Source organism: Pholcus phalangioides, unplaced genomic scaffold (genome assembly GCF_987345545.1).
Source record: "Pholcus phalangioides strain wild (caught in Gottingen) unplaced genomic scaffold, Ppha-v1.0 ptg000007l_1, whole genome shotgun sequence".
NCBI classification, from domain to species: domain Eukaryota; kingdom Metazoa; phylum Arthropoda; class Arachnida; order Araneae; family Pholcidae; genus Pholcus; species Pholcus phalangioides.
The window spans coordinates 11,051,981-11,068,702 of record NW_028301600.1 but is presented as its reverse complement, the minus strand read 5'-3'; the positions used below and the strand labels follow the sequence as shown (position 1 = coordinate 11,068,702).

General features: G+C 36.8%; 1 protein-coding gene across 3 annotated transcripts in view; it reads right to left on the bottom strand.

The window, feature by feature from the left end:
* Window positions 1-16,722, bottom strand: part of LOC149084911 (uncharacterized) — a 78,553-nt gene that overhangs the window by 24,534 nt on the left and 37,297 nt on the right. For all 3 annotated transcript variants that reach the window (XM_089232646.1, XM_089232647.1, XM_089232648.1), the window contains exon 5: window positions 14,427-14,487. In XM_089232646.1, coding sequence (XP_089088772.1) covers window positions 14,427-14,487 — 61 coding nt within the window. The remainder of the gene's footprint in view (window positions 1-14,426; window positions 14,488-16,722) is intronic.

The following is a 16,722-nucleotide window of genomic DNA, read 5'->3' as shown; positions in this document are numbered from 1 at the left end:
AGATATCTTCAATAATGTTCATGTCTGGGGATTTAGGTGGCCAGCGGAAGTGTCTAAAGTCAGAAGAGTGTTCCTGGAGCCACTTTGTAGCAATTCTGGACGTGTGGGGTGTCGCATTGTCCTGCTGAAATTGTCCAAGTCCGTCGGAATGCACAATGGACATGAATGGGTGCAGGTGATCAGACAGAGATGCTTACGTACCTGTCACCTGTCAGAGTCGTATCTAGACGTATCAGGGGTCCCATATCACGCCAACTGCACACGCCCCATACCATCACAGAGCCTCCACCAGCTTGAACAGTCCCCTGTTGACATGTAGAGTCCATGGATTCATGAGGTTGTCTCCATACCCGTACACGTCCATCAGCTCGAAGCAATTGGAACCGAGACTTGTCAGACCAGGTAGCGTGTTTCCACTCCTCAACAGTCCAATGTCGGTGTTGTCAGGCCCAGGCGAGGCGTAAAGCTTTGTGTCGTGCAGTCATCAAGGGTACACGAGTGGGCCTTCGGCTCCGAAAACCCATATCAATGATGTTTCGTTGAATGGTTCACAGGCTGACACTTGTTGATGGCCCAGCATTGAAATCTGCAGCAATTTGCGGAAGGGTTGCACGTCTGTCACGTTTAATGATTCTCGTCAGTCCCGTTCTTGCATGATCTTTTTCCTGCCGCAGCGATGTCGTAGATTTAATTTTTTACCGGATTCCCGATATTCACGGTACACTCGTGAAATGGTCGTACGTGAAAATCCAAATTTCATCGCTACCTCGGAGATGCTATGTCCCATCTCTCGTGCGCCGACTATAACACCACGTTCAAACTCACTTAAATCTCGATAACCTGCCATTGTAGCAGCAGTAACCGATCTAACAACTATGCCAGAAACTTGTTGTGTTATATAGGCATTGCCGACCGCAGCGCCGTACTCTGATTGGTTCCATATCTCTTTATTTGCATACGCATGCCTGTACCAGTTTTTTTTTTTTTTTTTTTTTTTTTTTTTGGCTCTTCAGTTTAACTCAAAAACAGTTCAAGGTAAGACAAAATTCTAATTGGGTGTTTTATGTTCTACTTGATCTCGTCTATAACCTCCTTTCATTTGGCAGATTAGGTCACTTTCACCTTGAATATGTAGGGTGACAATACAACCCGTTTTCCCAGGACGTTTTTGTATTTTTAAGTAATTTTACGGCCGTCCCGACTTTTTCATAAAAATGTTCTGTCATTTCCTGCATATACATACATTTTAAATAAAACCTATTTGAATTTTTATTCTCCACTGAAAACCATTTCTGCCTTTAGTGATTTTTGGCAATTTTAGTAATGATCTCTGCAACTTTACTTACCTTTGGCATGATTTTTATCAAGGTATGCCGATTTAAATCAGCTTGATTAAAATCGTGATTTAAATTGCTTGATCTAAAAAAAAAATTAACTCAAATCCCAAAATTTTAACTTCAGTTTTCTTTTATATAAGTAACCTAGTATGGCATGCATGTTATTGAAATGTGGTGAAGTTCTTCATAACACAGGGAAACTTTGGTTAATGAGCAATTTGTATATTAAGCAAAAAATGTTAACAAATTTTGACTCAGTTAAAGAGCAATGATTTGCATTATGAGTAAGCATTTTGCATTTTGTTTCACGTTATCAAAACTGAGCAGATGGTTTCCGCTTTTGCCCACAGGTGTACTGTGGAGTTGTGGGTACACGATTTCTCACCTACAGTCCTTAGTCAGCGTGCCTCACTCAAAAAAATAAGCACATGTGCAAGCATGACTGTTTACAATACGAAACTAGGTGTAGCAGTGTAACCATGCGTATGTTTGCTTGAAGTTTTTTTAATTCTTCTTGTAGAAAACTCTGGGCTGATTGCATTATTGAATGTGACTTTTCCTAGAGCTGCTCTCAGTCTCTGAACTGGTTTGTAATCATATACACATGAATACCAATAAATTAATAATTAATTCCTCAGTTCGGGTTAAAGTATATTTATTAACATGTGTAATGCATATATGTTGAAAGTTGCATACAGGTTGATGATGTTAATCTTTGAGTGGGAGAGAGATGAAGGCAATAATGCAAAACTTACCTCTTCCCTCTGTCATTTTAATGTTTCTCTGGCTCTCCGTATGTAATTCCTCAGTCCTTAAAAGCTCCCACCAAAAACCACCACTTCAAACCAAAACCCTGTTATATCTCACTCCTGTCCTTTCTTGTCCCTCTCAGTCCCCTTCAAACAAACACTTCCTCCTTCTATCTTTTCCTGTCTTCTCTTATTAGTTCCAGACTCCAAAACGTCACCCCCTGGCTTTGGGTCCCATTCTAGAATCTCCTAATGGCATCTCACTGCTGCCACCATGTCGATATTGCATTGAGCAAATATGCCAGACATGCCTTCTCAGATACCATTACCTGAAAGGCAGGATCAATTCTGAAAAAAGGGGGGGAATAAAAACTATGTAACTGCAGGGGAATTTCGAAATTTTTATACCCCTGCAAAATTGCGGTACTTTTGCGGCTATTTGCCGGCATTCAAAGTCAGTGTCAATACAGCGTAAATTAACCTTGTTCCTACAAGATTGCGAATGTGCATTTTTTTAAAAATCATAAAGGATTTGGAATGCCTGTTCAAAGTGTAAAACATTTTCCAAGAGATCGTTCAGAAAAAAAACGTATCTGCAAAAACTCTACCTTGAATATCCAGTTTAATCATCTAGCTGCTGAGTGGTAGTCACCGTTTCGCATCGCGAAAATCACTGGTGTGTTTGAATATCAGCTTTTATAGGGGCAGAAGAATTTCTTCCACACAAATTCTGGGTCATTAGCGCTCAAAAAGAATTACAAATTGACATAGTATAAGACTATATTTTTATATATATAAGACAATATTTTAATTTTCTACAAAAATTTTTTTCATTTTTCATTTTCTTGAGCCCGATTTTGCCTTTGGTGAAAATCCGGGTTTGGAACACATGATTGCACAGTGGTACATGGCTAAAAATATGATTTTCCAAGGTTTTCTAATTTTGAGTTGGCTATTCCTTTGGAAAAAACTCTAGTCGCCACAAAAATCACACAGACCTACAACACAAATATGTATACATTAAATTTCAAATCTATACATCACCAATTTGGATAGATGCAGGGTAGTAACTAGGGGGGAAGCAGGCGGGCCTAGTGCCCCCTCCAGACTCTGGACTAGAGGGGGCTCCGAATTCATCCTTTATAACTGCTTCTGTAATGTCATTTATGTGGGTTACACGCCCATTTTGAAATATCCTGAGTTAAGGCAGACAAAAAGCAGGAAATAAAAACAAGTTGTTTTGTATCACTTCAATCCAACCAGGTTGGTGTTTTAGTCACGATTACGATGCAGGTTCATTCTGTAACATGATGACCTGGGACCCTTCACAAATTCTTTCACTTCAATTAATTTTAAATTCTGGTTTAGGTCCCAGGGACCTCTCAGTTACCGAAAACCACCCAAGGTACCCGCTGGCATTCTGGCTCGGGCCAGTTATGTTTGCTAAGTCGGGCAGTCAGGGGGTGGGGTCTCTTGGCTGTTGGGCTTGTCATATTGCCTTCCTCTCCCGGTCTTAGGGTTTCGCGGATTGCTGATGGGGATCCCGCAGAGTCATAGTCTAACTCTGTATAAAGAATATGAAAATATTATTGTGCAATATTAAAATGTGATAAATATTTTGCAATATAATTATACAAGAAAAATGTGCAATGTTTTTACCTTCATGCCACCTGTGGGCCATGGACCACTTCACGGTCAATAATTTCATGAGAATTTCAATGTGTAATAGGCCCATTGTTGCGGGCACTGGCAAGGTCTTCAATGTTTACTTTTTCTATGCTGCCAACTTCCACATGTCAAAAGCTGAAATAGTGTTTTTATTCTGTATGATATGTAAATCAGTTTTACTATTAAGTATGTTAAGTTTTTGCAGGATGTTGATTCTGCTGTCTGATTGGTTCTTGAAATGGGAAGCTCCCTCTTAAAAGCCACCAGTGTGCTGAGAAAGACGGATTGAGATTTAAATACATAGATCAAATCATTTAACAAGGCATCTCAACTCGAGCAGTGTCTCGTCATGTTCTGGTGAAGTGACAGTCTAACTATGTTGAATGTAGCGACCTAGGGGTTCTTACTTCTCTCAACCATAGCATGATATAGATGGAGCACTAGCCGTCACTTCACATGGGGAAAGCGGATCTTGACTGAGACAACGAAGCGAGTTGATGTTGATACAGAACCTCAGTCACATGGGACACCGAGCGGGCGCCGCCTTGATCACCTGGGACATGAGCGGGTGACATCAATATTATTGAAGGAGACGCTGACGCATGGATATAATGAACTCAGACTAACAAATTGGTGAGGCACAAATAATTTGATGTGCTGTGTTTACAAAAGTTAAAAACTTTAAAAAAAGGTTATATTAATGTTTTAATCCTCTAACTGGTTAAAGTTCTAAGAAATGTAAAAAATTTAATGTTGTATTAAACTTTATTAGTGGAAAGAAAATTGTTTGTTTCATTGTTGTCATTCGCAAGAGCAAAATTATGTTGGGAAGGATAAAAATAGAATCTGGGATGTAACGACAGCCGGTATGTTACAATTCACCCTGGTAGAACCAACTATTTCACCAAACACCAACTCTGGCCATATCGCTATAGTGCAATTTACTGCCATTAGTGAGATGGGTTGGAAGTGAAGGCGCTGTCTATCGGTGGTTGCCTCAAGTTTGTTAGGGAAAATATCTTATCAATATCCTCCCTTGGGTTCGAACCCGGGACCCTGACAACAACCTTCACGATGGTAGACAAGCATCTTACCACCATGCCACTCGGGCACACAGTAGAACCAACTGAAGAATAGAGTTTCATGTTTCAATACAAGTCAGCAGCAGCCAATTTCATGTAGAAAATCTCTCCATGATCATAGATGAAAGTCCATCAGAGTTAGGCCAAGTCACGTCGGAAGATGGAGGAAATGCTGGACAACTCCATTAGCACCAAGTTAGAAACTTCATCAAGACTAAACCCCTCTGAGTTTCATCACCTAGTGAGGGCAGCTAGTCACCAACCTCAAAACTGCACACACACAAGACTTGTTATAACACTAATAGATTTTCATAAAAACATCTTTACAGGACCCGCCGGGAACAAGAAAACTAGTTATATGTTATCACAACATTATGTTAAGATTTCACGACCCAAGCCGAGAACAACTTATTTTAGCTACTCAAGTAGCGAAAGCAAGAAGTAAGTGATTGTGATTAGTGAGAACGAGAGACATGCTTTTATATATCTTAAACCAGTTTTAATCTAGGACCATTCATCCACCGGTATAACACTTCATCTCAAGATGAAAACTCTGACATCACAAAAAAACTAATTTACATTTGGAATAGTTTTCAAAAAATAAAACATTATTTCGATTGGCAACAAAAAACGTAACTGGCAAGCTGGCCAGGCTCCCCGATCATGGTATTCAAAGTTATACATATTAAACAAAGAAAAACATAAACAAGACAATTATTCCAGAGAAAATCTGCCAGAGAAGGATACCATCCTGATCCAATACACTTTTTCTACATTACATAGGGTGCCAAAATGTGTGCTTGCCTCATTTGAGAAAGTATCTAGTTGCAGCCCTAGATAGATGGCACCACCTACTGAACACAAATCATGCTGAATGCTGGGGCACACACACAAACACACTTACGTTTCACCAACACAAATCTGACAGAGCTCCCATATTCAGGTGTGAAAATATGTGGCAGTTAAATAGCAACAGATCAGTGTGGTGGACCATCACGGAGAGAATATCAAGTCATTCTACCAGGAAATTGCTTTGCAAGTATTTAGATGAACAGGAAATCTGAAGATACGTCTCTGAAAGAGAGTACTGAGAGAGAATCTCATTTCCTTTAAATTTAATCAAAAGATATTATTGAAAAAAATAAGATTTTTTTAATGAAATGGAAAATCAATCAGAAGGGAATTAATAAATTAAATCTATTAGTAAATATATAAATGTGTGCCTCTAACTTTTAATTACAGTGGATCCTGCTTATAACGTTTTTCAAAAACTTTCATAAAAAACGTTTTAAGCAGGAAAGCACTTTAAAAAGGAAATCTTAATGAGAATAATTTAGAGTTGGGATGACGAAAACAAGTTGTACTAAGCAGAGATGCCACTGTACTAAAATTTACCTGAGTCCTGGCACTCAGGTTATTCAAAAAATCTGGGTCCTTTTTCAAGTGAAAGTGGGTCCCTTGCAAAAAAAATTTATCTTCAAAAAATTATGACCCCAATAATTCACTGGTACCTCTATGAATTTTCTTCTAGCATGCCCACCCCAGGTCTTTGATCACCTGCTTATATTTCTTCGTTTAGACTGAGCAGTGGGTCATGTTCTGGGTAGGAGAAGAAGGCACATCTGAGAGTCAAGTATAATTCATTTCTAAAAACATGTTCTATCCAAAGGTTCATTTACTTTCATTGTCTACTAGTAGGAAAAGCTTGCAAAGAAGCTCATTAGCACTGAGAATTTAACATATGGAATTCTGCATATGTAATAAATCTAAAACAAATACAGTCGGCCCCCTGTTTTCACATGTTTTTTCTCCTTTATTTGAATTTTTTTTTTTTTTACAACACTCAGAAATCGTCATTCATGCAAATTGTTTACAAAATTTGAGTTGTGCATGTTTAGAATATCTCATTTTTGGATGGCTCGCTAATGACATTACTGCCATCACTAAAGTCGTGGCAGCTCCCAAGAGAGAAATAGTCACCTTGGGTTGGATTAACCTTTGGCCACGAAGTGCGCTAAAAGACACAACCATTTCTACAGAGCCAACTGAAGAGACTATAAAAGACATTGTCGCGTTAGCGAAACAGGTGGTTGGAGAAGGGTTCAATGATATGGATATAGGAGTCAAACAGCTAATTAATATCAATTCGGAGGTATTGCCCGAGGAGGAATTAATTCAGTTGACTGCTCTTGAAATTGAAGCGGTACTGGATGAAGAAGATTAAGATAAAGAAGTAGAAGAGAAGTTCACTATGAGTAGCATAGCGGAAGGACTTCGCGCGTTCAAATCAGCAATAGATTGTTTTCATGACATAGGTCCCTCTATGGTACCCTATTCACATGTAGAAAATTCACACGTAGAGGAAGCTGTTGTCATCATATTCCAACATACTTGATGATATGAAGAAGAAACGGCAAACATAAATCACAATGTTCTTTCACAAAACTTTGCCAAAAATCTCTGCACCCTCTTTTACATTCCCTTACACCTCTGTGTTACCCTGCTCTTCTTATCCTGTTCAATAAATGAGATATGCATGAAAAAATTATGGTTTCGGTTGTTCGCGGATTTCCTATATTCGCAGGTCACCCCTGGAACATAGCCCCTGCGAATATGGGGCAGACTGTATACAGTTGATCCCGCTTATAACGTTTTTCTACTTAGTACAACTTATTTTCATGGTCCTAACAATAAGTAATTCTCATTAAGATTTCCCGTTTAAAGTGTTTTCCTATTTACAACGTTTTTATGAGGTTTTTTGAAAAACGTTAAGCAGGATCCACTTTAATTAACAGTTAGAGACGCACATTTATGTATTTACTAATAAATCAATCTATAAATTCCCTTCTGATTGATTTTACATTTCGTTAAAAAAATCTTAGCACTTCCAATATCTTCCGATCAAATTTAAAGCAAATTTTATTCTCTCTCTCAGACACTTATCTTCTGATTCCCTATTCATACTTTGGTTTTTACTGGTAGAATGATTTTATTTTCTCTCTTTGATGGTCCACCACTCTGATCTGCCTTTCAACTGCCACATATTTTCACACCTGAATGTGGGAGCTATGTTAGATTTGTGTTGGAGAAACTTAACAGTGTGCTTATGTGTGTGTGTCCAGCATTTGGCATGTTTTGTATTCAGTAGGTGGTGCCATCTATCTAGGGCTGCAACTAGATACTTTCTCAAATGGGGAAAGCATGCATTTTGGCACCCTGTGTAATGTAGAAGAAGCATAGTTTTAAAGGGTGAATTCACCCCTCTAGTCCTCCCCCCCTAGAGCCCGGGGAACTAGACTTGCTTGCTTTCCCCCCCCCCCCCAGTTGCAACCCAGCAGCTATCATCCAAATTGACAATGCTGCTTCATATTTAATGTATACATCTATCTAGCAAATAGATACTTTCTCAAACGGGGAAAGCACTCATTTTGACACACACATATAATGTAAAAGAAGCAGTTATAAAAGGTGAATTTGGTGCCCCCCATAGTCCAGAGCCCAGGACACTAGACCCGCCTGTTCTTCCACCCCCTCAGTTGCAGCCCTGCAGCTATCCTGCAAACTGGTAATGTGTGCATTTGAAGTTTAATGTAAACATATTTGTGTTGTGGATCTGTGTGATCGCCATGGCAACCAGAAGTTTTTTCAAAGGAATGGCCAACTTAAACTTTGAAACCTAATAGAAAATCACATTTTTAGCTGATTACCATTGCGAAATCATGGGTTCCAAAATCGGATTTTCATCAAAAGAAAAATTTGGGGGTGCGTTATCAGGGGCCTCTTCTTCCCCCCCCCCCCACCCCGAAGATCAAAAATTAAAAACATTTTTGTAGAAAATTAAAATATTGGAATAAAATAGCATGCAACTGTGTGCACTTGGTAACAAAATAAACATGAATGTTTGTTTATATTGCTTAAAAAATATTATATCTCCTCAATTCATTCATACACTTTATTTTGCTTGGTTCTACTCACTTATTCAGTATGCTATGTGTGTTTGGGAAGGTGATTATGAGTCCAACTTAAATGTTTTAATAAGTTCTCTGGGAAAAAACTATAAACATTATTTCCTCCCGTAACCCTACACCATGTGCCTATAATTATAAATCAGACTATAGATTTAATATTGAAAAACTATATATATATACCAAGGTCTAATGTTTATTTATAAAAATCCTACTTGGTTTGAGATCAAGCAATGCCCAACAAACAAATGTCTCCGTCGAGGTTTTCAATATATTATACAACCTAAAAAAACATTAACCCAAAAGCAATTCCTAACCGCCGGCTCCATTATATTTTAATAACCTGCCAAATGAAATAAAATATGAAAATGAATTAAGGGCTTTCAAAAAACTAATAATCAATTATATCAATATTTTACTACAATGGGAAGGTAGTTTTTGGCTCCCAGTAAACAGTGGTCTCTGTAATATTTGTCTATTTGTATTTGTATAATTGTATTTTGTTTAGTTTATGAAAGTGTTTGCCACCACAGAAAAATTTACATTTGTATACTATGGACAGATCAAGCAATCCCTTGAGTAGAATACTGTATTTATATATAGTGTTTTTCCCTTTGTTTTTCTTCCTTAATAAACTATTTATTTATTTAAAAAAATAATTTCTTTTACACTATCTTAATTTAAAATTGTTTTTGAGTGTTAGTGACCCAAACTTTCTGTGCAGAATTAGATCCTTGTGCCACTCCAAAAGCAGATTCTGCGTACACACCCGTGATTTTCACCATGTGAAACGGTGACTACCACATAGCAGCTAGATGACAAAAGAGTGAATATTTAAGGTAGAGTTTTTACAGATTGTTTTTTTTCCACGATCACGGTAAAGTTACACAATTTGAACGGCCGTTCCCATCCTTTGATTTTTCAAAAAAACAGGCATTCACAATATTGTAGGAACAAGGCGACGCTGTATAGATGCTGTCTTTGAATGCCGGCAGATAGCTGCAAAAGTACCATAATTTCCGGTATGTAACTGGAAGGAAGAAAATCCGCAGGGGAATAAGAACTTCAAAATTTGACAATTACGCGGCCCCTCATCCAGGGAAGCAACTAGATATCCTCATCTTATTCATCAACAACCCACATGTATATCGTATATCAATACAGTACAGCGTAAAAAGTAGTAAAACCACTTTTTCAAGGTCGTGTGATCATGATACATGGTGAAAAAAAGGGGGAAAAGTTGGGGAGGTTTTTCTCTCTACTTTTACTCTCTCTCTCTCTACTTTTTTCTCTTCTTAGAACTAGGAAAGAATGCGTCCAGAAGGACGCAGCAAAAAAATTTTTTTGCATTCTTTGCAGAAATTCCAGGTATTTGACTTCCGTATTCTTTGATTCACAGAGATACCTCCTTCTTCTACCCAAAAAAAAACTGCCGCTCTCTCTCAAGGAAGAGATATAAGCAGATGATCAAAGACCTGGGGCATGCTGGGAAAAATTCATAGAGATACCAGTGAATTATGGGGGAAGGGGGGACCATACTTTTTTCAAAGTAATTTTTTTCAAGAGGGACCCACTTTCATTCAAAAGGGACTCAGATTTTTTGAATACCCTGGGTCCCGGGAACTAGTTAAATTAGAGTACAGCGGCATCTCTGTGTATATATAATAACTTGTCCTGGCTGACTGATTCATCACTGCCAAGCCAAAACCTCTGAAGCTATAAATATCAAATTTGGTCAAAAGTTTTGTTTCATGACGTAAAAACTCACTGAGAAGGGGTTTCTCGAAATTCAACCCCTAAGGGGGCCAAAAAGGTAACAGAGAAATCACGCTCAGGCAAAACTGATGATGGAGCTATATCATGAAATTGGGTCAAAAGTTTTGATCCATAATGTAAAGACTAACTAATAAGGGTTTTTCCAAAATTCTACCCCTAACACGTTTACATGTGCAATAAAATATCCCAGGAAGTTACCTACAACAGGGATTTTTGCTACAACCCGTTTACATGGCGTTTAGTTTATGCAGGTATTCCCCCTCTTATTTTCGGAAATCGTCACTGGTTATGTGGGTTGAACAGAAGTGGTTGGTTCAAGATGGCTGACAAAGGAGCTTACAGTAGTTTTCGCGGTCTAAAGGATTGTGGGAGAGGAGGTTCGGAGTCACTCACCATTATTCTGCAACAAAGATGGGACTCTTTTGACGAATGTTGATCCCCCCTTTTGTTTTCCCCATGGGGAAAAAAAGTTGCCCTGCAGGTAATAATCACCAAAGCGACCCCCCAACCTTGCACATGTAAACAGGGCTTGAGGGAGTAAATAGAGGGGTTCAAAGGTAAAATAGAGAAATCACTCTGAGGCGAAATCGCTGTAGCAATCATGAAATTGGGTCAGATGTTTTCTTTTATGGCATAAAGACTAACCAAGGATTTTTTCATAATTCGACACCCAAGGGGGTCAAAAAGCAGTGGTTCAAAGGTAACAGAAATCATGCAAGCCAAAACTGCTGATATTCATGAAATTTGGTCAGAAGGTTTACTTCATGACGTTGCAAAGCAAGAATGTTGCATTCCCAGTTCAATTAATTACTTTATGTATTCCAATATTGCACCACAGATGACAAGAATGAATTAACACTTTTTTCTTTGTTTTAAAACATTTATTTTAACATTTTGAGAATCAGATCGTACACAATTAATATTTCATTCAACCTTGGTTATAAATATTCGATTTTTCGTTAAAGTTCTTTTAACAACAGTTTCTAGAAAAAGCTTCGACCTCACCAATTACATAGCATCGGACCACCGTCACAAGAGCGATACGATTCAATTGAGAGGTTCATCCCAACCATCACTCAATGATGTCACCACGGCATCAGGGAAGCAGGCGGCCAACGGCATCTCAGATGAACTTCCGTACCAGTAGAATCTATGTATTCCAATTCAATCAATAACGTAGCAGCCATGTGAAGAAATCTGATGACCAGAGTTAGCACATGATGTTGGTAGAGGCGATCGGCAACCAGGCGGAGCCATGCGTAAGTCTGCTACTCAATCAACGATTCATGACAATACATAAAAGTTCTTTTAACAACAGTTTCTAGAAAAAGCTTCGATCTCACCAATTACGTAGCATCGGACCACCGTCACAAGAGCCATACGATTCAATTGAGGGGTTCATCCCAACCATCATTTACATTATTGAACCTGTGTGTGCTATTCAGAATTTGTAATATACTGAAGAAAATTCTGATAAAATAAATGCTCTTAAAATATTTAAGAATTTTTTTACTAAATTTCCAATATCTAGAGGCAGTAGTTTATCAAATCCTTAACTTCACACAATCATTTAATATCCAGAAGAAATTTTCTTCATGTAATCTAAATTGACTATACATATTTTTGTATGCCGACTTTTATCCTAAAATTAAGGATCGGGGTAGGGGATATATAGGAATATTTTATTTTCACTAAAAACCTGAAAAAAAGTTAATTTTTTTTTGCTACATACTTTTGTGTTTAAGATTAATTACTTGATCGTAATCACATGAACTGTTACAAATTTAACCTGTTGTTTACCAATAATTTCGTGAAACGTGGTTTATTTCCCGTAGTAAAAATCTGTTCCTTGAAATTCCTCATTTCTCCCACAAATTGAATTTCCCATACGTATTTGCTACCCATTTTTAGCGCGCGGGGAAATCTGTTTGTTAGGTTGCTATGCCAGATTTACTGACGCGATTGTTTTTTCCCTCTGTTTGGCGGTCATTTCCGAAGCGACGATTTCGTGCAGCAACCCTGTTGGACTTCGGCGAGGACCAGAATGCTTGATGGTTCCGCTCGTATATGAAGGCGCCTTAGTCAAAACTAGCGATTCGGTAAAAAATCGTATTTTTAGAAGCAAAAGCGTATAATCGTATTAACTTACTAAATACGACAAAATCGTAATGGTTGGCAGGTATGCACAACCATTGGATGTTCCAATCCCATCCCCTGCTTTCACATTTCCTATTACAAAGGGAGAGAGCGTTTTTTTTAATCTTTTCTTCCTCTTTATATTCGGGGGAAGCTTCGGGGGAATTTTTCTAGGCGATGCTATTCATCACCATGGGGAATGCCTATTCTAAGAAAGATCATCCCTTCAGAGAAAAAAAAAAAGGACTTTTTCAGGCGTGGCTGCAAAAAGTAAGGAGTTATAAGGGCCCTTCCAGAGGGAAATAAAAAGTTGGGAGTTTTTAAGGAGTTTGTAAGGATGTGCGAACCCTGTTATAACTCATAGTTATTGCTCTAATCATTTTTGCCTCACAAGATCATGGTTTAAATGCAGGGTTTAAGCTAGATAAAAAATTCCTTTCGCAAAAAAGTGAAAATGGAGAGAAAAGCTTTAGCAAAATGCTAATGTAATGATTAATGGTTGGATGCCTACTTGTTCCGTACCTCCTGTACGCGTTTTTCCAACCACTGTGGTTGGCTACCACTTCTTTTGCATTTAGCGAAAAATGCGCCCATAACTTAAACCCTGTTTAAATGGGATTTAGGTGGGGGGAGGGGACAAAAAATTGATGGAAGAAATTCACATTAAAAAAATGTTCAAGCACTGGAAAATGGGTATTTTTTTCAAGGACTAATGATTTTTCAAGGACATCTAAAGACTTGAATGTTTTATTGAAATTAAATTTAAAAAAAATTATTTAAATTTATTAAAATAAAAATTAAAAATGAACTTTTTTTCATGGACAGTACTAACCCTGTGCAGCAAATGTAACTTTGATATCTCTTTCAAAAAATTAAAACAAAATGGAAACAAAATAGATAATACCAGTGCATGGTATTATCTAGTGGTATATCATACCCCATGGAAAAAAAAATTCCCAAATATTTTCAGCAGCACGATTTTTTGTACAATAGTCACAACTCATGGGGAAATATGGTTAATATTGAGACAAGGTAACATAGAAGGAAAGAAATATTTATTATAAACCAGTAAGTGTCTGAGTTGTGCAGTTGTAAGATGCTCATCTACCACAATGACGGTTGCCGTCAGGTCTGCGGGTTCAATCTCAATGAAGAATATAAATAATTTCTTTCCCATTCGAACCTGAGGCAACCAACAATAAATTGTGCCTTCGTTTCCAATCCAACTTGTTTGGTAGTACATTCCTCTATGGCGATGTGACTGAGTTGGTGTGTGGTAAAGTAATAAATGATTCAAATTTTATTCAGCTGAAGGAAAAAACTTGTTAGATCCATGAAAAAACACATTAAAATTAGACAGATAGATTTAGATTCAATTAATAGTAACAGAAAAAGTCTTGCATTATAATGAAGAAGTAATCAGGGAAAAAATCTTTGCTGACACAGAGGTACAAAATCTCTCCATTTTTGAGAGAGATAGCACCAAGACAAACTTGCAGGCACATGGTTACCACAAGCACCCACCCCCACCACACACATACAGAGTAGTTAGTGTACCACAAGAGGCATAGAAAAAACCCCATTAAGACTTTTCTATAAGAATTAAGTACTGATCCGGGAAAAAAATGATCAAATTATTATGCAACATTAAAAAAAACATGAAACGAAAGTAACTTGGAAATATTTGCGCATATATGAAAAAGATGCACTCACTTGACATATTTTTCCTCTTTGTGTCTGATTTAACTGGATTCTTGTATATGTCTTCAACCATCTAAAAAATGTAATGAAAAAAAAAAATTACCAATGATTATTTAACATAAAGTCATGTTTTCAACGTGTATAAGGAAAAATATAAGATGTGTATCTTACAGGGTTGGTAAAAAACATGTTTTTTGGTTTAAACCAGGTTTTTTGGGTTTTAAACTAATTTTTTTGTTTTAAATAGTATTAACAATAAAAACAATTAAATTTCTGAAAAATCATTCAAACTTCTAATTATCAAAATAAAATGCTTATTTATGTAATTAACACTATTCCCATATTTAATTAATCAAAAAATAATTCTTACATTTTAACAAAAACCAACTTTTGCAATTTAATTATTGCTTAACTCAATGGATTACTTTGTGTTTGAAAAAATTCTTTTAACATTAATCACATAATATAAAGATGTTTTCTTGTTACTTTCAGTATGCTTAATTAAGAAGATATTTTGCAAAAACTATAATAAAAATTAGGTGAATATACTGTATTTAATGAAGCATAAATAATGCAGATGCAGATTAATTAGCGATGATTTACTATATACAGGGTGATTATAACTGAGGTTCTGATTTCAAAACACTAAAAAAAAAGAACGATTGTCAGAATGACTTGAAAATTGACATGAATATTCCTGAAAAATGGAATTTTATTTGGTAAAGAGGAAAAAAAATACTTAAAAATGTAAAATTAATGACATCATCCAACATGTGGGAAATTTGCTTGCAGAATGGAAATGATAGCCAGTCATGGCAAAAGGATAACTTAATTACAGCATTGCACAATTTCATAATTCATGGAAACATCACAAAAAAATAAAGTAATTGAATAAATAACTACAACTTACTCAAGAAATGTTAAATATGTTGTCCACCCTATTCTGGCTATGAGGTGAAAGCACAAAAATTCTTGTTCAACAACAGATCAGAGTATGCCATGGTCATGATGTGGATGCGATTGTAATTCACCTTTATTAAACTAAATGCGCCAACATGTTAATATTCCTGAGGAACTTCTAACATATAAGGGAGGTGCTGGAGATTGCAATTTACTAAAGTTTGCAATCTGACCACTGTTCATAACATTTTGAGGTGCCCCCTCCCCCCCCCCCCCACAGCCAGAAGTTGCAAGGGTTAAATTGCATCCTGTTATTGTCGAAATAAGTCTTCAGTAGCTGCTTTGCTGGTAATGCAATGTGCATCTTGATAGAAGTTGTTCTATCCACACACTTATGCTGTTGAAGTGCCGAAATGATGTGGTTGCACAAAATAGATTATACTGCTGGCCAAGTACAGCATCATCTACTTGCACATTTTGCACTTTTTTCTTTTGTGAAAGAAACTTCCATTGCTTCAGGAGTATCCATGTAAATTTTCAAGTCATTCTGATCAGTACTTATTGTATAGTTTTGGAATCAAAACTTAGATTATAATCACCCTGTATATAGCTGATTATTTTTCATAAATCTGTTACTACTATACAGCAGAACCTTGATTAACTGGGCTTAACAGTGTGTGTGTGAAAGTATAAAAAAAAAACAACTATTGAATATTAAGACTGGGAGATATGCAGTAGGAGATGTGTTACTTCTTATGGGAAAGAAAATGCAAATGTATGTGAGGTAATGTAACAACTAGTACACTAGTCTTTGTCCTTTAAGGACAGCTGGTGTCTTTATTGGATTATAGGACCACCTGCCCTAGCATGATAGTGTCACTACTGTTGCTGCTTCTTTGTGATGGGAAAAGAAATCCTGTGAGATAATACACCACTACATTTAGATGTGTGATGCAATCCTTATTCATGAATTTGCTTAAGATAGAGCATCAGAATGTAGCCAAAGGTTAAAAAATGTGGTAAGAATGAGAAAAACTTAGGCTTCTGTATATAACTTTAAACATGGTTCGTACTCTTCCAACGAAAAAAAATTCAAGGACTATTCAAGCACTTTTCAAGGTAAAACTTAAAAATTCAAGGACTTTTTTTACAAAAGCATATTTTTAACATGAATAGGCGCATATTTAATTTTGATTAAAACTTTCAGAGATTACATTTCTACCTACTTTATTTCACATCATCTGTAATGAATAAAGGAGGCCACATACACATATATATCATACAAAACATATGACACATTGAATAACAAAGTTCGTGTCTGTCAATTTCCTCATTGAAACGTAGTTTAGTCTCTAAATATTGCAATTAATTTCCTTTTAAAGACTAAAAAAAAGAACTCTACTAAAGA